Raw genomic sequence first — 22,694 nt, forward strand, 5'->3', positions numbered from 1 at the left:
TTGTTCATAAAAAGTCATTTTTCTTGAAAACAGTTGACTTTAGAGCAATGAACCAAGAGAACTCTTTTTGTGTAAAATTCATTGGCGCTTCAGAATTTGCTGTCAAATGTCAATTTTTCCAGTGGCGTAAAAGTTAGGGGGGAAACCCTTACGATATCTTAAAATCTCCACCACTGGCACGTTCAATGAATTCGAGAAGGGTGCGAAAAAGTAGCTATTAATAGTGGTAATGCGCGTACAAAAACTCAGTCCTGTAGTTCAAATGGTTCCTAAGATATTGGCAAAAAATTAAAAAAAAAATTAAAGTTTTGACACCGTGTATCTTGAAAACGAAAGCCCAGAGAAAAAAATGGAAGAGGAAAAGAATGTTTCTTTTTTCAAGAGGAATTTACAGTGTTCCGTTGCGACACTTATTTAGGAACACCCTGTATAGAAAACACAAAACTTAAAAAAAATGAAATTTTTAAAAGAGCACAAAAAGTGTTGAGACTATGACTAGATTCATTTCGAAAAGGAATATAATTAACAATGACTTTAAATTCTATCCACCTAGTAACAATGTACAATAGCAGTACCTACAGCAGTGCAATACTTTTAAAATAATGTTTCAATGTTTGTGAATGTATTTATTTTTATAACAAGGTGGTATTTCCCCAGTAAAAATATGTTATTGTTAGGGACTATTGTATTAAATATTAATATTGTTGTTTGTGCATGAAAGTCATATCTAGAATAAATAACACACAATATGATATATATGACAATAAAGTGATTTTACAACTTTTTCACAGAGAAAAAAAATTAGTATTTTATTTGTTTTATTAAAAACTTAACTTAGTTTGCAAATTTAAATATGTATTTTTTTGTTTTTATATTATAATTTATATACTCACATAAACATGCACTTGGTTATATGCAGGAACAGGCTGTCCTGGAGTACCATTTGTGTAAATAAACCTTTGCTGACCAGGAGGAAAAGCTGCCGGGTCATATACGGCCGTAGGAGGGGGAGTAGCTCTGAAACCGTTCTTAACACCGGTTACTGGAGGTATAGGTAGCCGATTCATCGGTTTGGCCTTTATTCTAGCCATGATAGGCTTCCCCTGAAATTCTCTCACCTCCTCCCTTAAATACCTATAAGCCCTCTGGGCATCTTCGTCCGATTCAAATGTAACGTACCACGAACTATTATGGGCAAATTCGCACGATATAAACCGAGGGCAATTTTCACCAGCAAACAGATTCTAAAAAATAATCAGAAATTAACAGTAACACTGATGATGAGTGAACCTGTTTTTATTTATCTCAGAAATATCCTAACAAAATTGAATTTAAATTAAGATTTGTTTCAATCCTACAAACAGTGTATGCACATAACATAAATTTGGATTACAAACATATACACTTCCTTATTATTATATGAAGATCTAGATATCTAAATTTACAAAAACATGCATACAGGGTGATTCATTAACAATGGGAAAGTCGAAAGCTGAAGATACTACACGTGAAATGGTGACCATTGGCGCCAACATGCCTTATCCGAAAGTTGATAGTTTCGGAAATACAGGGTGTTGAAAGTTAAAATTTTAAATCGTTTTTTTGCGATTATTCTGAAAATATGTAGGTTAGGAACTTGAAAATTTGTGAAACTATATTTTTTTAGGCGACGAATAAGATGCGTGTTGTAATTTCAGCATTGCTCATAGAGGGCGCCACTTACGACCAATTTTACCGAAAATTTAGTTAATAACTTTTTACCCTGTATGTCTAACATGAAACTTGATTCAAAACCTGAAAGAGCAATCATTTTTCCATTAATTGTGTATTCTTGTTTCATTTCGGTATCTCGATCCGTTTTCGAGAAAAATCGATTTAACGAACACTATGTTTTGATAATACGAGAAATTAAAAGCGAAACAAACCAAGTGTTTCTTCGTGTTATTACAACAATTAACAATAAAACAAATGAAATTCGTAATAATGATTTAAAGTCAGTGTTCGAAGAATCCACCGTTGACATTTACACACTTTACACAACGTTTTCTGAGAGATCTTCGAGTTTGAAACAACATATTGGGATTGCGTTTGACTTCGTTGGCAGCGATTTGTATTCTTTGCCACAACTCTTCACACGAACCAATAGATTCTTCCAAATAGAAAAATGAAGAGGATTGAAGTCCGGACTTCTGGGTGGCCAAGTAAAAATGCTTCCACGGCTTGAAGAAGTTCCACTTTATTTAAGAAGAGACATGTGGTTCATGCACGACGGAGCTCCACCGCATTTTTCTTGGCCAGTGCGTGCATATTTAGATGCAGTTTTTCCAAATCGCTGGATTGGCCATGTAAGCATTTTTGCTTGGCCATCCAGAAGTCCGGACTTCAATCCTCTTGATTTTTCTATTTGGTCTCGAATGAAAGATATAGTTTACAAAGAATCTATTGGCTCGTGTGAAGAGTTGTGGCAAAGAATACAAATCGCTGCCAACGAAGTCAGACGCAATCCCAATATGTTGTTTCAAACTCGAAGATCTCTCAGAAAACGTGTAAAGTGTATCAGTGTCAACGGTGGATTCTTCGAACAATTACTTTAAATCATAATTACGTATTTTATTTGTTTTATTGTTAATTGTTGTAATAACACGAAGAAACACTTGGTTTGTTTCGCTTTTAATTTCTCATATTATCAAAACATAGTGTTCGTTAAATCGATTTTTCTCGAAAACGGATCGAGATACCGAAATGAAACAAGAGTACATAATTAATGGAAAAATGATAGCTCTTTCAGGTTTTGAATCAAGTTTCATGTTAAATATACAGGGTAAAAAGTTATTAACTAAATTTTCGGTAAAATTGGTCGTAAGTGGCGCCCTCTATGAGCAATGCTGAAATTACAACACGCATCTTATTCGTCGCCTAAAAAAATATAGTTTCACAAATTTTCAAGTTCCTAACCTACATATTTTTAGAATAATCGCAAAACACTCTGTATTTCCGAAACGATCAACTTTCGGATAAGGCATGTTTGCGCCAATGGTCACCATTTCACGTGTAGTATCTTCAGCTTTCGACTTTCCCATTGTTAATTAATCACCCTGTATATATTTTTGTGTACTTTCTTAAATTGTTATATAGCTACTATAAAAAGCAAGCAGGAATTAAGTGATCAGCATACAGAAAAACAACACATGGATCAAATAAGCAACTCTAAATTGGAATCATCCAAACTGATCAAATTTGACATAAATAATAATACAATATTAGACTTACTCACCTTAACCTCCTCTATTGGCGTATTATCTGGAATCTCTCGCAAAATTACAATACATCTCTTATGATTTGGTCGCACTTTGACACCTTCTTCATCGACTTGAACATTCGGTGATTCCCTTAATACCTCGGTTATCAATTTAATGTCTTTGGTAAGCTTTTTTACTTGATTGAAATTTGCCACTGTCCATATTGGCACATACTGATCGTTGTCCATTTGAGACAAAAGGTATGTGTCATTAGCTAAATTTTCTCTAAAAAGAAATTATACTCGAATTTATCTCATGTAAAATTTGAATCGTTTATAATCACACCTCAATTATCACATCGTCAAATCATTTAAGATATTTTATTTGAGATGATATTGACTTATACAGTAACTAAACAACATTAAATAAATTAGCTCGAGACTTTTTGAAAAAGTTTCTGCTTTTGTAGATTCGAACTAAAGCTATTAGTGGCATGAATAACACATTACCAAACACTGTAAGTATTACATGGATTTAAGTTAATTATTCAGCTGAACAAGTTACATTTTGTATGAAGCATAAAAGAGTTAAATAGATTTCCTTTTACAACTTTATAACATTATATTTGTGATAAGTATAAAATACCTATATAAAAATGTAATGTCTAAAAACATAAATAACATCTATATGAAAATATATTTGTTGTACAAAAGCAATAAAAAACTTGAATGAGAACACAATCATAATTTGATAAATCGTAACTGTTACATATTAGAAACTATATTATAATCGAGTATTACATTTATCACTGCTCGTGTTCTCTCGTAATTGCTGTAAAATGTTTAGTTTTATTTCCAATTAAATATTTCGTGATCTCTAAACAAAAACATACATAAATGAACTCGTACAGAACAAAACTTACTTTTACCTAAAACCTCAAATTAAGAAAAATGATTTTCTAGTTATTACACCTTAAACAATACAACTTATTTCAAAACCTATTTTATTTACTTTAAAATGTCAAATGTGACAGTAGTTTTAAATAACAAAGTGAGGTATTAAATGTTACATGAAAGAAACTATTTACTTTCCTCCTAGGTGAAATCTGTTCATTAAGACATACAAATATTTCTGTTAAAAGGTAAGTAATAAATTAAATAAAATAATGTCTACAATACTCAAATATTTCTACATAATTATGTATTTATTTAAAAAGAAAAATTATTTCTATATCAAAAAATTAATTCTACTAGCAAGTCATAAATTTAGAGATATTACATGCGGAATGGGTATTAATGTACAAAACTGGTCTTTTGAGATAGACCCAACTATGGACTTCATCTCAGTTTTCATAAAAAAAAAAATACAACTTTGTTCTGTATGTCAAACACCAGTATTAAAAATTTAAATGCGTTTCTGGATTCTATACAAAAAAACTGCAAGATATTGTCAACATTTCAAAAAAATTACCAACTATAGCAGGTACAGGAATGACAAAATATAAAAATTTTAATTTTTTGGCTATAACTCAAAAACTGTTTGGACGTGAAAATTTATCTTAAAGTAAATGGTCAATGTTCAGGAAAACTTGACTTTCTACTTTCAATAATATCGAGTTACCCTAGCACCATATGAAAATGGAATGCACAACACATCTCATTTATAAATTTAAAAACTTTTAAACAAAAATAACACTGAATCAATTTCAAAGAAGTTATACATATTCAATGAAGTGTATTTCCCCATTATTAAGTACAAGTTCGTTACAAATCAAATACAGTAAAAACGTTATATTTTAAGTAGACTATCTGATAGAATGAAAAATATGTATGTTAGTATGAGTTTCATACTATAAAACGTAACGAGTAATCCAATATCTCCTGTAATTTTTTAAGTAATTAATTTATTATACATATTATTATTTATTGCATTAATTGTAGTGTGAAGGAATTAGTTCAATACAATTATAGAACTTGGCTAGGCTTCAAACACTGTACATAGGATATTGTTAAATCAAACTTTCTGATTAAAAAGTAGTGTAATTTTTAATATTATTCTCTTGAAATTCTATTTTCTATCAATAAACTTGTCATAAAATGTAACAACTTCAGTGTGAATAAAAATTAAAATATAAAACGATTCCATAATTGATTTTAAAATCAGATAATAGAATTGTGCAACATGATACTTGGATTTGTTATTTTTGTTGTTACAATCCATGATTTGGTTTTACCTAGAACGTTTTACCAAAAATAAAAGAGCAGACTATCGTTTTAAAATATTTACAGTTTTATTACATATCCTGATTAAATATTAAACAAATTAATATAATGTTAAGTAGTTTAGTATTTAAAGAAAATTTAATAAAACATACACACAATTTTTCAGATGGTTACTTATGTAACAAAATTGCTATTATAAACATTATATTATATAACATTGTTATATAATAATTTTTAATAAAAATATATTGTTTACTTATACTGACCTCTAATGAACGACATTAGTAGTATCCATTGCCGCTACTCTCGCAACCTGCAGACGAACCCCGGGACGCTTCGAGGCGATATTTGGAAACTATCATCAGAATTTTTACCACACTTTTGAATTGGTCAAGGACGCTATCGTCAATAACTCTAAAAGTTATTGAGCGATCGGTGTCAAAATTTAATGCAGCACTCCTCAAGTCGCTAGCATTATCTTACTAAATTTTCGTCCGAATCGGATGAGCCAAAACGCCGTTATACGGGGAAACGCGGATTTCACGTTTTCCGCGTTTTCAGCCGTTCCGCTCATTCGATCTCGGCCGAACCCTCCAACCACACTAGAGTATCGCTAGGNATGATAGCTAAATGTTCAAATTGCCGTCCCTCAACTGTCACACATTTCACGCATCTTCTGGCAACGCTTCAGGTAGCATTCATTAAATGTATAGGTATTTGAAATATTATTAAAAGGAATTCTAAATATAATGTCTTTTAGAAAACCTCAAAGGAAAAAGTCCAACGGACTCAAATCTGGTAATCTAGCTGGCCATCTCATCGGTCCGTTTGTTTCTATCCATCTATCTCCTAAAATTTCGTTAGTATTATATTATCACACGAGTATATGTTGTGCATTTAAAATAAATGTCATATTTTTACAACAGATATGACTTTTGTAAAAGTAAGAATTATAGTTTTATCTGTATTTTAATAACCGGTCATATTATCCGCGACTGAATTTAATGAATATTTTACAAATATAGCTAATACGTTAAGAGAATCTATTCCAGCTAGCAACTTATCAATTGAGAGGTTGTTTGCTCGAGTACCTTCTCCATCTAGTTCTTTTTTTATAAAACCTGTATCGGAAGATACAGTATTACAAGCAGTTAAATCTCTGAAGGATTCCCCATGCACTGACGTTTTTGAAATTAATTCGAAAATACTTAAGGAAACTATTGAATTAATACTCCCATTTTTAACTTCACTAATAAATGTTTGCTTCAACAGGGGTATTTTTCCCCAGTGCTTTAAGCTGACTAAGATTTTACCAATGTTCAAACAAGGAGATCCAAATCTTACAAATAATTATCGCCCAATCTCAATTATACCAATTTTTGGTAAGGTGATTGAAGCCATAATGAAGGCGAGATTATATACTTTCCTTGAAAACAATTCCGTTTTATGTGCGAGTCAATTTGGTTTTAGACCGAATCGGTCTACAACCAATGCAGTGCATGGGGTTGTGAAAGACGTTATCAGAGGACTTGAAAAGGGTGAACACACGGCTATTGCTTTATGCGACCTCACAAAAGCCTTCGACTGTGTCCCCCACGAATTATTATTGGCTAAGTTGGAGCATTACGGTGTGAGGGGTTTGCCACTAGTTTTTTTTAAGTCATACTTAATGGACAGGTCTCAGTGTGTCACAATTAACAATAATGTGTCCGAATTTAAAGTGAATAACCATGGTGTACCACAGGGATCCATTTTGGGACCAATCTTATTTTTGATCTTTATAAATGACATTCATTACTCTCTTTTACCTAATAAATGTATACTGTTTGCNAAAAGTTATTGAGCGATCGGTGTCAAAATTTAATGCAGCACTCCTCAAGTCGCTAGCATTATCTTACTAAATTTTCGTCCGAATCGGATGAGCCAAAACGCCGTTATACGGGGAAACGCGGATTTCACGTTTTCCGCGTTTTCAGCCGTTCCGCTCATTCGATCTCGGCCGAACCCTCCAACCACACTAGAGTATCCCTAGGTCGTTGACATATCCAAATTCGAGCCGAATCGCGCGACTACTAACGGCCAGCTAAGCCATAATAGGTTTTCACGTCTTCATAGCTGCTGCCGAAAGTGTCTGCGCGATCTCGGCCGAATCCTCCAACCACGGCACTACTTCATGCCGTGCATCATCAGTCCACTGCTCAACAAAATCCATCCAGTAATAAGACCTCCGTAAGCCCTTTTACGAAGACGGGGAAAATTTCACCGATGTTTCCAATTTCCCCGTATTTGGGCCGAAAGGACCGTCTTCCGAAGGTCCCACCGCTCTGGCGGTTGGATGCGATGCTCGGTAGCCTAAGCCGAGACAGCGGGTAGAGTTTTTCCCAAACCGGGAAAAAACTTCAAAATCCCCGACGCCGACATCGACTATTCGGAGAGGCCAGAGGGGAACGAGTCCCGACGTCGACAGCGACAACGAGCGCTTTTTGCCGGAAATTTTGGCGGACAATTCAAGCCCGGTCCGCCAAAAGTATGGAGATCTCAAGAAAGCGAACGAACGTCAACTTCCGGCGTTTGCAGGCTTACAGTGGGAGTGCATGGTACAAGAAAGCGATACAGAGCGATTGTGTAACAAATCTTATTCATGGTAAATAACTTGTATATGTTAATTGTGAACCTTTATTGTCTGTCTAAGCAATAGTACACACGTTATTGTGGCGGCGTACTTCTAAATTTAGTAAAGAAGTTGTCCTTGCTTCTAGAGCTCTCTCGAGAGACCCACATTTAATAGTAGAGTCAGTGCTTTCTACAAGACTTTCGGAGCAAAAGAGCTTGCTCCGACATTGTCGTACAGGGAAGATGAACCCCTGCGACGCGACTTCGATATCCAGTGCTACGAGGATTGGTGCCCTCGAAGGTACAACAAATAATAAATCAGATCGTGATTCGATGATCAAGACTGAGCTGGATGAGACCTCGTCCCCAATCGGAGAGACCAGCAGTTACACGAACTGCCCTCACACCTGTTTGCCGGCGAAAGATCTCTCGACATTCGGGGTGAAAGAGGAAATAGCCTCCTTCCCCAACGTTATCTCGATGCTGCGTGAAGAGCCTGAGGGACCGAAGGTGGTAGCTCGCGGAAGTACGCGGCACGGCGCGGCGCAGCCACAGCGCCGTACGCGGGTTACTGATACCACCTCGACCACCTCGACCACCCCTCATGGCGCACTCACGGAGCCGAGTAGCAATAATGAGTTACAATGAAGTGGGTCACCCACAGATACTCGGGACGAGGTTCAACCTACGTACCAACTGGTAGGGTCCGGGGAATCCCATGAGTCCAACCACGGTTCGCGGTCCGGCTCCGATAGCGGCTTACCTCCGATATCGGGTGTTCCGGAACGTGGAGCCGTTGGCGACGACGCTACAGTTCATTCAGCTTTTTCACGAAATGGTATCCATCGTGAGCAATGCGCATCTCGTTCGGGTGCCATATTAAGCGAAAACCCCTTAGCCGACTACGTCGTAGGTGACGCAGCCGGCCTTTTTTATCAAAACAATTCTTGTACGTCGCCCGTCCACTCTCAGGATTTTCCCCGAACATACGATCACCGCCTAAGTGGTCCATATTTAGAAAGTCTAACCCGACACGGCTTTCAGCGNCGTCTCTGAGTTGATCTTCACACTTGTATTATAGTGTTTGAATCGAATAACCTCTCATTGTCCGCTCGTTTAGTGACTAGTAGTCGCTACCAATTTTTAAATACACACAGGGGAAACTTCCCCACCAGTAGTTAGAAAGTAATAGTAGTATTGAGTATCAGCGACCCTTCGGGGTACATTAGGGCTGTTCCCCTCAGCTTGTGGTACGGCCTGGTCTGCCATTCCACAAAATAGGCAAAAAAGAATTCGTAACAAGTTCCCCTTTACTTATTAATTAAGGGCAACCCTACACCTATCGTTCCACAACGCGAGCCGAACCCGACATCCGCAGAAGCAGCCGCGGCCGTGCAGAAACGCTTCCTGCACGCATCCAGCGTGTCCTGGGGATCCTTAGGGATACCCCCAACCACGTCACCATCTCCAAACGGGTCCGAAACTACTGCGTTCGTGGACAATGTTAATAGGGTTGTTGACCAAATTTCAAAAAGTAGATAATATAATCTTACACGTACTAATTAGTGTGTATGCACAATTAGAGATTGAGAAATGCGTCGGAACAGTTTTAAAATAATTATTTAAAACTGATTTTTTTTATAATATTTCAAAACGGCGGTGACGTCATAAGGGGCACTTTGTAGTGAAATTATGTGCAGATGATTGCATAAAGGAAAAAAATTGGAGGAAGAAGATGCTCTGATTGCTCTGTCAACACTGTCAGTAGTGTCAGTCTGTCAGTGACATTGTCGCATAAAATATTTTCAAGTTACGAGTTATTTTCCTTAATCATCGAATTCCTTTATTAAGTAAAATTATTATTTAGTAATAATCATCTTCCTTCCCTTAGAATTAAAGCAGTATGTGTGAAACGGAATTTGTGAAAGCTATTTAGCAAATTATACCGAAAATTGATATTTTTATGATCATGAATTGAATTTTTAAAAAGAGACGACCGTTTTAATATTGGCGAAATCAGAGGTATAAAAGCAGTAAGGTAAGGATTAACATATTTAATGAATGATTTTATTGTGTTTATTTATAATATAAATAATAATATAAATACCTATTTATTTACGGAAAATTATAGTGCAGTTCGGGAGTCTTATGGAGATAATGCAATTGGCTATGTGGAATATGGAATGTGGAACAAAACACCACTTAAATTTTGTTGAATCCATTACAATCAGGAAATTAATAATAACTATCACAAATACTCTTAATTTATAGACTGCTGTCACTTTTGTTTAAAGAACAGGAAACAGGGCAACACGGTTTGATGGACAATTTTGATATATTTTCTTCTTCTTCAAAATTATGCAATAGGATCGCTACTAGCTTCTTGTTCAATTGCCCCTTATGACGTCAGACTAGTTTTTAAGTAACACAAAAATTCATAAATGATTTCTACCACTAATTTGTCATATATTTAAAATTTTACTATACAGGCAGGTTCTTTTATATAAAATCTTTGTATCAACAACAATTTGTATGTGGTTTGTTTTTATAGTCAATAACCCTATTGTGAATCTTTATTGTCTGTTAATTCTGTTCAATATATACTTTTAACATATCTTCCACGGTTTGATTGAAAAAACCCTGTCATCAAGCTCAAGAACTTTGGATCTCAAGCTCACAGGTTCGCTTCACGAGGCTTCCGTCGAGGCTGCCATTCCTCGACGTAGATATTTATAGTGCCTAGCAACCACTACTCGCTTCACGAGACATACCACCCGAGGTAGCCTAGCCTGAAGTGAAGACCCTGTTCGATAGCCCCCTGCATCGAAACAGCGATACTCCAGGCTAGTACAGAGACTTGCGTACCGCCCGAGGTAGCCCAACCTGAGGCGAAGATCCTGTTCAATAGCTCCCTGCATCGAAACAGCGATACATTCAGGCTCCTCCAGAGACCTGCATACCGTCCGAGGCTGAGAACCTCCGACGAAGACTTTGATTCCGATCGTGCCGGCTCCATCGAGAGACCCGCACCTCGGTACAGAGTACATACATAGGCCCCTACGAGACCTATTCATTCAGACTCAATCGAGATCTGCAAATCCGAGGCAACTTTCCTCGTCAAACCCCTACGAGGCATTATCTTTGCTACCTATGGGTGCAAAGCTATAGTACGCACGTTATTGTGGCGGCGTACTTCTAAATTTAGCAGAAGTTGTCCTTGCGTCTTAGGGCTCCCTCGAGAGACCCATATTTAAAGTAGAGTCAGTGTTTTCTACAAGACTTCTACAAGACTTTCGGAGCAAAAGAGCTTGCTCCGACATTGTCGTACGGGGTAAGATGTATCCCTGCGACGCGACTTCGATATCCAGTGCTACGAGGATTGGTGCCCTCGAAGGTACAACGAATAATAAATCAGATCGTGAAAATATGATCAAGACTGAGCTGGACGAGACCTCGTTCCCCACAAACGCTATCTCGGTGCTTCGTGGAGAGTCTAAGGAGCCGAAGGTGGTAGCTCGTAGTAGTACGCGGCACGGCGACGCCATAGTGCCGTACAGGCTGAGGTCCGCGACTACATGAGTCACCGATACCACATCGAGTATCCCTCAGCACTTGCCCACGGAGACGAGTAGTATGCCGGAGTTACCACGAAGTGGGTCACCCACGAATACTCGGGACGAGGTTATACCTACGTACCAACTGGTAGGGTCCGGGGTATCCCATGAGCCCAACCACGGTTCGCGGTCCGGCCCCGGTAGCGGCCTACCTCCGATAACGGGTGTTCCCGAACGTGGAGCCGTTGGCGACGGCGATACAGTTTATTCAGCTTTTCTACGAAATGGTACTCAGCGAGAGCAATGCGCATCTCGTTCGGGTGCCATGGTAAGCGAAAACCCCTTAGCCGACTATGTCGTTCATGACGTTGCCGGCCTTTTTTCTCAAAGCAATTCTGGTACATCGCCCGTCCACCCTCATGATTTCCCCCGAACATACGATCACCGCCTAAGTGGTCCTTATTTAGAAAGTCTAACTCGACACGGCGCTCGACATGGGTCTCGACATTCTTCGTCGACATCTCCCCCACGAGCTCGTGTCCTAGACACCACGTATGTAGGCCATATCCATAACAGACAACAGTCATTTGACAATATCCTGCGACCTGGAGTCCCTAGTGACGACCCACTTGAACTTCGTGCGTCACTATCGCGGACCCCAGTCAAGGGAACCGACACCCCAGATCATAGATCGCGACATGGCGCCCAACGTGGAGCTCGATTAGAACTCCCGATGTCTCCACCGAGGACCCATGCCGATCAAACACTACCAAAAGATCAAAGAACACGACATGGCGCTCGACGTGGGGCTCGAAGTCCAGCTTCGACGTCTTCGCGGCGAACCCATGTTGCCAATTCTCTCAATAATTCTCAAATATTAGGCACTTCCGATCATATTCCACGACATTATGATAAACTGTTACTGTTTCTGTAAACTCGGTTAGAAACAAATGGCACATTAGCTAATAAAATATATAGGATATACAGGATATACAGGACGATTCCCCGCAAGTATCAAAAAATACAATTATTTTAGGCAATGTTTCCAAAAATATTTTCTATTTATTTTGGTCATGTGATTGATAAGGACACTTTTTGATAAAAAGTTTATATGATAATATATGTTGCAGATTATTTTTTAACACAAAATTCGTTCCCTAAAATGTCCATTTCTGCTCAAAAATTCTTTGTCATTAACACGAATGATTAAAACCTGAGAACACCCTGTTGTTAGATGTTAAAATAACAATTTTGTACATGCGAACACAAACAACATTTTCATTAAAAATTACTAAAAAAGTTTCTCCTCTGTTGATACACTGTATGTTTGAAAACTGGCGCAAGAACAGGATAAGTCCAATTTATTGAGATACGTATTTAAAAACAGTCTTTTCGTCTGATGGAAATGACTATGGATTTAAAAGAAACTAAAATATAAGATAAAATCACTTATCCTCTGCTATAAAGAAATTGGTATATAGTGCAACTTATTCTGCGCAATATGTGTGGGTTTTTCTGAGCTTAGTTTTTGAACTGGCCTTTTTTGTATTTATTAATTTTTGTAACTAATAAGTATGTACCTATATTTTGTATACGGAAAAAAATCTTGATCATTACTTAGCTCTTTCTTCCTTCTGGTGTAAATTTAAAAATAAAATGTAAATAATTCTCAAGTTTAGAATAAATGCATTAATTAAAAAATATTGCAAGTATTTCAACTATGAATTAAATTGATTGGATTCAACTAAACTTTAATTGGTGATATCTTGGAGAGAAAAGGATATACCGAAACCAACCAAAATGGAAATTAAATGGAGAGAGATGTTAATGTACATGGTACTGGGCGGAGAAAATATTTATAGATGTGATGGAGCATTTCTAGGACAATTTTCGAATTCAGTGCAAAAAATTACATTGAGAGCACTATCAGATTCATAGGAGGCGAGTGGTTTTATATCATCTGATCTGTCTTACCTAGAGAAGTAATACTCCAACTGCTGCGAAAGCATTTGTTTAAGTTGTGGCAAGGGATAGGCAGACTGAGAGGCATTATCTTGGGGAGCTGAGGGGGGGATCGTACTGGGTCCCTCAGCCCCCTCTGCTACCCCGTTGACTGCCACGTAATCTGGATGAGTACCCATAGCAGTACCTGGTTCAGGGGTGGCACTGTACACCGCCCCTGAAGGCAATTTGCCGACATCCCCATTCATGTACGCGTAGCCTGAAAAGAATAGAAAATCGGTTAATAACAATTACAATACCCTCGCTCAGAGCTGTAATGTGTACAAAGTAAAAGGAAAAATAATGGTTGATTCCTTGGGCAATGATTGAGATTCTTTTATTTCTTTAAATAATTCAAATTATTTAACTTCAAAACCAATTAAATTTATTTTTGATGAATTAAGATATTTCAAAGCAAACCTCTCCATATGAAGAGAAGATGTTTCCTTCATATCTATCGTGCATTTGAAAATTGGAGATAAACTATATACTGAAAAAGAGGCTACACTGTTTGTTTTTTATTTAAATTGCATTATTAGTTAGCTTATATAAATTATTTTCATGGTATTCTTTTTTCTGGGCATTTCGATAGTTTATGAATTAAAAAAAATGTGTAAGCTTATAGTATGGAGAAATACCGTAACACTTTACAACAAATACCACAAATAAATTCTTTCAAACGACATAATAATTATTGTATTCGAATTCGAAATCTTCTTAATGATTTTGAAAGATTATGTTTGATTCAATAATGTAAAATTTCTATCACCGATTTTAATTGTGAGTTATTCGATTCATCTCAATTTTGATTGAGATATGTCTAATCGACATGACAACTAATAATTGATACCTAATATTTTGAATGATTTAACTTACCAAATTTTATACAAATTAGTATAAATAGTAATGAACACTATGGGCAAAGAATAACATTTTTGTACTGTTGTATCCATTTTTTTCTGCATTTCAAACTGTATAAATTATTATTTAACAAGTAATGTGTATAAGGCTTTTCAAGATACTATTTAAATAAATAATAAATACTATTTGAGATAGAATTCCAAGACCACTGCGTCACTTTCATGCAATTAACTGCATTCGACACACGAGGTATAAAGGCATTGGCGGCGCACTATCGGTCAAACGGCATATTTTTATGTCAAAATCAAATATCTCGAAGAAGAATTAACGAATCGTTTTACATTTTTTTACAGTGATAAATACAGTGAAATTAAGACACATTTTGGTGGAATCAATGCTCAATTGAAACTAGGGAAAATTAGTAAAAATATTTTAATCCCTATTTTAGGGGTGAGGGTGTGGAAAAATGAAAATTAAAGAAAATATGCATAAAAGGTTTTTGTTGTCGCTGAAATCACCCTGAAATGTACAGATGATAAGAAAATGGTCTATCATGTTATTTAAGATCAGAGAATTGAAAGACTGGTAATATTGCAGATGAATTTTATTATTCAATCCCCCACCCCTTAGTTCTTCCCCTAAATCAGAGGATGATAAAACAGCTCCTAAAAAGGAGTTTTTTGTTTTAGTGATGCTTTTATTCGTGTTCAGCGACAACAAAAACATTTTATGCATATTTTCTTTAATTTTCATTTTTCCACACCCTCACCCCTCACTTCCAACCCTAAAATAGGGATGAAAATATTTTAATTAATTTTTTCTTAACTTGTTAACACTGACTCCACCAAAATTTGTCTCAATTTCACTGTATTTATCGAAGATATAAGATTTTTGAATGAAGAAAATCGATTTCACTTTTTTCACCTATTCACCCCCAAAATAGGGGATGATGACATTCGCAATAATTTTCCCTAAATCTGCATGAAATAAGCTTTAATTAAAAAAAAAATAATTAAACGATTCGTTAATTCTTCGTTCGCCGTAGTAGCTTGCAGTGCATACTGCATTTTGCAGTTACAAAGGCGTGTTTCTTCGTATGTCTTCTTGGAGCTCTATCTCAACAAATATTGAACGGACTGTAACATGTTTGCAACCAATGCAGATGTAAATTTATATACATCTAAATATCTAAGTCGCTAATGAAGCTAGAACATTATTTCTGGTTTATTTAAATAAGTTTTAGTATTAAAAAAATTATTTCAACAGACTAATCCTCGACATAGTTAAGTAGGTATGCTTACTTACAATGAATTGTTTCTTTAAAAAATTGATTTTTATTTCTAAGGAAAAAGTATGTACTTATGAACCGCAATTTATAGTCTAGCCTTAAATTAATAGTATATTAAGCAACAAGGTTTGAAAACGACTCTTTGCACACGAGCGAGACATATTGGTGGACCGAGCCGAAGGCGAGGTCCACAAGTCGAGCGAGTGTGCAAAGAGGTTTTCAAACGACTTTTTTACGATACTTTTTATACGACTGCAAACAGAGACCACAAAAATCAAATTTTAATTTAAATCGTTTTTATTACTAAAACTGCCAATGCATTAACAAAATAAAATAAATACAACTTTTAATTTAACTCGTTTTTATTAAGAAAAGTGCTAACGCATTAACAAAAGAAACTAATATTTAATATTTATGGTAACATTTGAACATTCCTTCAAGGTTACGCTGGTAAAAGCAGTATTATTGTGCACCTTGTTTTCGGTTATAGAGAATATTTTTGGTGTCGTGTTTTTAGTGCAGTTTTTCAGCGTGCGGTCGTTGGTTTCTTGTTGTATTCCAGTAGACGATCGTTGTTCTGGTTCTGTGGCAGCAGAAGACACTGAAGACTCAATCTTTTTCGAAACTTCCATTTTATTTCTCAAACAGTCATCAACGTAGCCTTCGGCAACTGTACTGGATTTCCACCCTCCATGGCGTTTGAGGGCAAGCAAATTTGAGCCAGAATTGACTAAAATTGTGGCCGATGAACGCCGAAAGCAATGTCCCGTGTAACTTTCTGGATTCTCTAGCATCAAAAACTTGACGATTTCCCTAGCCATGTTTCCAATTTTGTTGATGCCAACGTTTTGGCTTAAACATTTTCCGTTTTGATAGTTTAAAAAAAAACTGCCTGTCTTCAGATTAGGAGGACGAAGAGCACAGTACCTTTTTAATATAATGTAAAGGTTTCCTGTAATTGTAAAACACCTTGGTACCTTTGTTTTTGTATTCTTCAGTATAATCAGCATAGCACTGCCGAAATCTTTGGTGTTTTCTATTTTGAGATAACATAATTCCTCCCTTCGACATGCCCCAGATAGTCCAACTGCCACCACCGCCTTGATAAGTAAATATTTGTCGTCTGGTGCTTTCGTCAAAAACCGGCAAAAATCATCTTTATTAGGATTTGGGACTTCTTTGTGGGACGTAGTTTTCGGATATCGTCCACAACGTCGAAGATTCATATTTCTTAGATAGTTCTTCAAAATACACCATTACTGCGTTTTCTGAGAAAGTTTGGACATTTTTGGCTAGTCGCCAGTCCATAAATCGGCTTAACTCAGCTTCATACCTGCTTCTGGATTTTGTGGGCAGCAGTTCCGAACATATTTCGCTTGCTTTCTGTAAAATCTCTTCAGAATCACACATTTTCACACCCAAACTTCGGAAATTCAACATTTTTTTAAGTATCTAATCAACAAAATAAAGGAGCCGTGACGGTTGCTATGAAACTCAGCCAACTTGAAACATTGCATAATTTGGGTGACATCAAACAAAAATCACAATCTGGAGACACGTGTGCAAAGATGACATAACCGTGTGCAAAATGTTTAGCACACGGCGTGTGCAAAATACCGTTTTCAGAGCGTGTTTTCTGTGCGTTTTGCAAGGCAGTCGTATAAAAAATATTTTACAAGGCTAGTAACAGCATAACTCGTCGTCCTTTTATATTCTACAATGAACCTAATCATAAAATTTCTCCCTTAATTTATTTTACTACACATTTCTCAACAAAGTTTGGTTGATAGAAAGTTTTTCAAATTTTCTTATAGAAAATCTTCTAGATCTGGCTTTTCTACAAATTATTTTAATTTTGTTTGTATTGCCAATTTTTTTAAATAGGGATTCATAGTACATCTCGTGATCCTATTCCTTTCTTGATTCTATTGCTTCCTTTCTATTCTATTCCTTTCTTGCTTACATCAATTTTATTTAATTAAACAAAAGGTTATCTGATGCAGAAATTGTATACGCATTTTTAGCAATCTACATAACATTTAAACTTTTTGAACTATTAGGTCGAATGACACATCTTCTAAAAAAAACAAAAATTATCTATTATCTTTTAATTTTAAAAATTCACAAGAATTTGAAAAATTGTTTACAAATTCCATAAGATTTACTCATATTGGGTCACAAAAAATAACAAATGTTAATGTAAAATGACGAGTAATTTTTGGAACACAATTAGAGTGATATAAAAAAGAAAGATTTAACAGCCAAGATTTAAAACTTTTACATTTCTAAATGTGGTTCAAGAAAATACATATTACTGCTTTTATTAGTGAAATAAAACTTACGACAATCTGTAAATGTTAAAAAAATTGCCTTAAGCCACGTCCACACTAGGACACATATATTCGGCACAGTGTACAAGGCGCGTACACTTCTCGGAACAAGTGGCAGCTTGTTTCACATTTTACTGATAATGTAAGAGTATCAGAATTCAAAATCGCTGATACGTGTATTTAAATACAAGTCTCTCGAAATGTTTCACGGCATAGGCCCTAGAGTCTAGATCTAGAAGATTACAGACAATGGGGCATAAAATTCGTAGGCACGTAAAAGTACATTACTAACTGAAATTTATTTTTATAGACTAACTACATTATATACGTAATGAAAGTACTTTCCATAAACTTCAATTAAAACTTGCCCTTCGCACTTTTGACGTCCAAAGATAAATCGTGACTAACTATATTTTAAAAGAACTTGATATGATATGAATCATATCTGGGTTAAACCTTAAATAAACACTACAAATTATGTTAAGTTTATAATGAAAATTTGCGATAACACAACTAGGGGATTTACCGAATGCAATTGTTCAAAACCCTGATAATAAAGGATTTGAGTACTTATTACACTTAAAAGCCAGTATTTATTTAAATGCTTTTAAGAAAAATGTTAAAGGTTAAAAATAATACAGTGCATAAATACAGGGTGGTGCCTGTATGCAGGAAACTTCGAGGACAGATAGATCTCTAAAATAATATGTGTTTGCCTTATAAACATTGGTCTGGAACAGCCCCGTTTTAGAGATACAGGGTGTTGAAGTTGTTAAAAAAATTGATTTTTTGTTTATATTTCCGGAATTTATTAACCGATCTCAATAAAATTTGGTACATATAATGTATGATAGTAGGCCTTATATTCCCTGAAATACGAGCTTTAAAGGTTCAACCAGTGGTGTACAACTGGACAGGTGTCACCCCTTTTTTACAAAAAAAAACCTACACCACTGCATTTTTTACAAGTCATTGTAACTGATTTATATTCTAATGCACAAAATACGTAAAAAGGTGACCTTAATTTTTTCCCTAAGATTCGCCGTTCTCAAGTTATTCATGCCAATACAATCCCCTTGTGGCAGACACTTCAAACCATAATATTACAAAAATATTTATGTTTATGCTTAAAAATAAGTGCAATTTGTAAGCACATCAACAAAATTATTTACACTCCTTTCTACACCACCTGTGAGATAGTGTTGCTGGCGTGTTTTAGTTTTCCCTAGAGGCCTAATACTCTTTACAAATAAGAACAATTTAAATCAAAATAATAATAAAAATACACTTACCAAGCAACAGCAATTAAACAAGAAACAAAATTACGGTTACGTATTTACAACAATTGTTCAAAATGCGAACGAACTACCCACGTCGATACATTTCTGATATCTTCTATTAACGGAATTAATTGAAGCTAATATCATGTGGTGGTTTTCTTTTAATTCATTACACCCGTCTTCTATTCGTTGCAGTAGATAACCCCAAACATAGAAGTCCAGGGGGTTTAGATATGGCAATCTGAATGGCCAAGGCAGTGGACCCTGGCATTTGGTCTTCTACCTATCCATCGCCCCATATAATTTTCATTAAGCCATTCTTATATTATTCTCCCAGAATGCGCAGGAGCACTATCCATTGTATCCAGCTATTTTGTCGTATATTTAATGGAACATCCTCTAATAATTCAAATATTTAGAGGGTTTTCTAGAAAGTTAGAGATGACTGGGAATTTAGACGGGGTGGCAAGAAGAATGGTCAACAAACTTTATTGCGAATTATTCCGAGCCACACGTTCACAAAAAATTCATGTTGAAAAGATCTTCAGAAGAATTTCATGAGGATTTTCTTGTGACCAAATATGCAGATTGTGAAAATTTACTACCCTTCGCCTTTGGAAAATGTACATTTATTATTATTTTTATTTAAGTTGTTCTTATTTGTAATGATGGTGGATTAGGCTTCCAGGGGAAACTAAAACGCGTAACACAGGTGGTGTGGAAACGAGTGTAAAGAATGTTGTTGATGTGCTTGCAAATTCCACTTACTTTTAAACATAAACATAAATATTCTTGTAATATTATGGTTAGAAATGTCTGCACAAGGGGATTGTATTGGTTTGAATAACTTGAAAACGGCGAATCTTAGGGAAAAAGTTCAAGTTACCTTTTTTACGTATTTTGTACATTAGAATATAAATCCGTTACAATAACTTATAAAAAATGCAGTGGCGTAGGTTTTTTTTTGATAAAAAAGGAGATGACCCCTGTCCAGTTGTTATACCTTTAGAGCTCATATTTTAGGGAATGCAAGGCCTAATATCATATATTATCTGTACCAAATTTTAATGAGATCGATTAATAGATTCCTGAGATATAGATAAAAAAATGTTTTTAACTACTTCAACACCCTGTATCTCTAAAAAGGGGCCGATCCAGATCTATGTTTATAATTCAAACACATATTATTTTAAAGAAATCTATTTGCCCTAGAAGTTTCCTGCATAAAATTCGGACCACCCTGTAAAACAAAGAAAATAAAAGTATGCGTCGAAGCAATTTAAGAAAATTTCGTTGTATTGTTGATACAACAGATTTTTAGTTTATGTGACAAAACAGACACAACCAGTAGTTGGACATTTTTTTAGAGTAAAATATCAAAATCAACTCGAATGTGAGATATGACACTTCCGAAATCAATAACAAGTTGTTTTCTTAAATTCCTGAAGACATGACAAATGCCATAGTACTTTAAAGAGAATACCTCCTAATGCATTTCAAATTATGTGTCACTCCACCCTTGTCCTTATAACGGATTTAGAAATGGTGCTTACAGCTGTTAATGGACAAAGTTGCGGCTTTGACAGAAGTCCCTGTTAAATTTTACGTATTTCCGAGGTGTTTCAAGAAATTGGTAGTTTTCCAGATATTCCAAATCCGTACTTTTCGTTGAGACCCTCGGTATACATTTAACGTGTTGCTCAACTACAGTACATATCGACTTTAATTACTGCAACGTACTTTTATGATAAGCCCACGCGTGAAACTGAACTTGATTAAATTCGCGTTTTATAAATATAGGCAAAATTATAATTATTAAATATCCAAAATATTTACTTTTAGAAGACAGTGTGTACCTTCAATTTGGCTCTAAATCAAATAATGTTTCGGTAAAATTCATAAAATATTCAAATCAATAATTCAAAACGTATCAGTAATAATAGTACTCTATTCGATCGAAAATCGATATTATTAGACTGTTTTAGCATTAGCAACCATCAAAAAATGTATTCGTAGCCAAATATTTTGGACGCTTCGAATATATTGTGAGGCTGCCTCTAGAACGGACCTGTAATAGAATGGGCCAATTTCGACACTTCGGGAGGCTGCTCCTATTTCAGCAAAAGATGAAGGAAAAGCAACTTAAATGCCAGGGGTTCGATTTTCCGGAAAAGTTAAATGACGAAAACCGCATATCGATATCTTGCTTAATTTAAGAGATACAGGGCGTTTTTCAATCTTGGCCGTTTTCCATGTTTTATTTGTGAAAACCGTTGGCCTCCGGGCAAATATGTCTACCAAATTTTAAAAATGAATTATATAGGTATTTCACTTGTATCATTTGCAAGAAAAAATTGTTACTACAAACTGGAATGATTCAGAGACAGGTAATGGGGCCTTGGGTAAATTTTGCTCCATCTTTATTGACGTGAAATTTTTTACCTTATAAATACTTACACAAATAAGGGTAGATACATATAATAATGAGAATCGATAGAAAAATAAAAATAGAACCAAAAATGGCAGATCATCTTACTGATCAAAATTTACGGAAAATGAATAAAAAGTTGTGCAAAAGAAAACCTGAAAGGTAAGTAATCAATTCGTTTACAATGAACAATAACAAACCGTAAAGGCGGGTATCCATTTGTGTCAAATGCCCCGTAACGTAACACCGAACATGTTACGTTACAGCTAGTGGAGACGGAAAATTGTTGCATGGTACGTGCAACAAATTTGACACGCGTAACTAATCCGGGACGAACCATCAGTTGTCGGTTTTTAGTCGTCGCATCAAAGGGATGCAACAGTACTTTCTGCCACATGTTGAGACGGGGTTACCCTTTTGGCCGTAACGTTGCCTGTTGCACATGTGATTTTGTCTTATTTTTTGTTTCGTCAGTCTTTTGTATATGGTCTGGGGTCAGTCTGTTTTCTGCAGTGACTAGGAAGAGTGTGTTTTTCTGTGTTTGTGCCACGAAGTGGAGTAAAGAAAAGACTTCTTATTCTTCAAAATTGTATAATGAATAAACATATATGACGCTGCTGCTAACTGCAATTGCAGTGACGAATCCATTATTGCAGTCAGGTTCATACTGCGAGTTTATGTTCCTGTGTCGTCTCGTAACCTTATTTTGTTACGTTACGGAATGAATGATACGACCAAAACCACACATACTTTCGCAGCGAACCGTGTCACCTTTTGCAACAGGCCGTAACATGTTCGTTGTTACGTTACGGAGCATTGCCACAAGTGGATACCCGTCTTTAGCGCATAGGGAACATCGTCAAGTAGTTCAGGTAAAA

General features: G+C 35.8%; 1 protein-coding gene across 1 annotated transcript in view; it reads right to left on the reverse strand.

Moving 5' to 3' along the window:
* LOC108913592 (la-related protein 4) overlaps positions 1–22,694 on the reverse strand; it is a 77,067-nt gene that overhangs the window by 21,408 nt on the left and 32,965 nt on the right. Inside the window, exons 3-5 of the mRNA XM_018719159.1 lie at positions 13,603–13,849; positions 3,275–3,524; positions 894–1,244 (exon numbers count right to left, since the gene is read on the reverse strand). Coding sequence (XP_018574675.1) covers positions 894–1,244; positions 3,275–3,524; positions 13,603–13,849 — 848 coding nt within the window. The remainder of the gene's footprint in view (positions 1–893; positions 1,245–3,274; positions 3,525–13,602; positions 13,850–22,694) is intronic.

This window comes from Anoplophora glabripennis, unplaced genomic scaffold (assembly GCF_000390285.2).
Source record: "Anoplophora glabripennis isolate ALB-LARVAE unplaced genomic scaffold, Agla_2.0 scaffold770, whole genome shotgun sequence".
Classification (NCBI taxonomy): Eukaryota; Metazoa; Arthropoda; class Insecta; order Coleoptera; family Cerambycidae; genus Anoplophora; species Anoplophora glabripennis.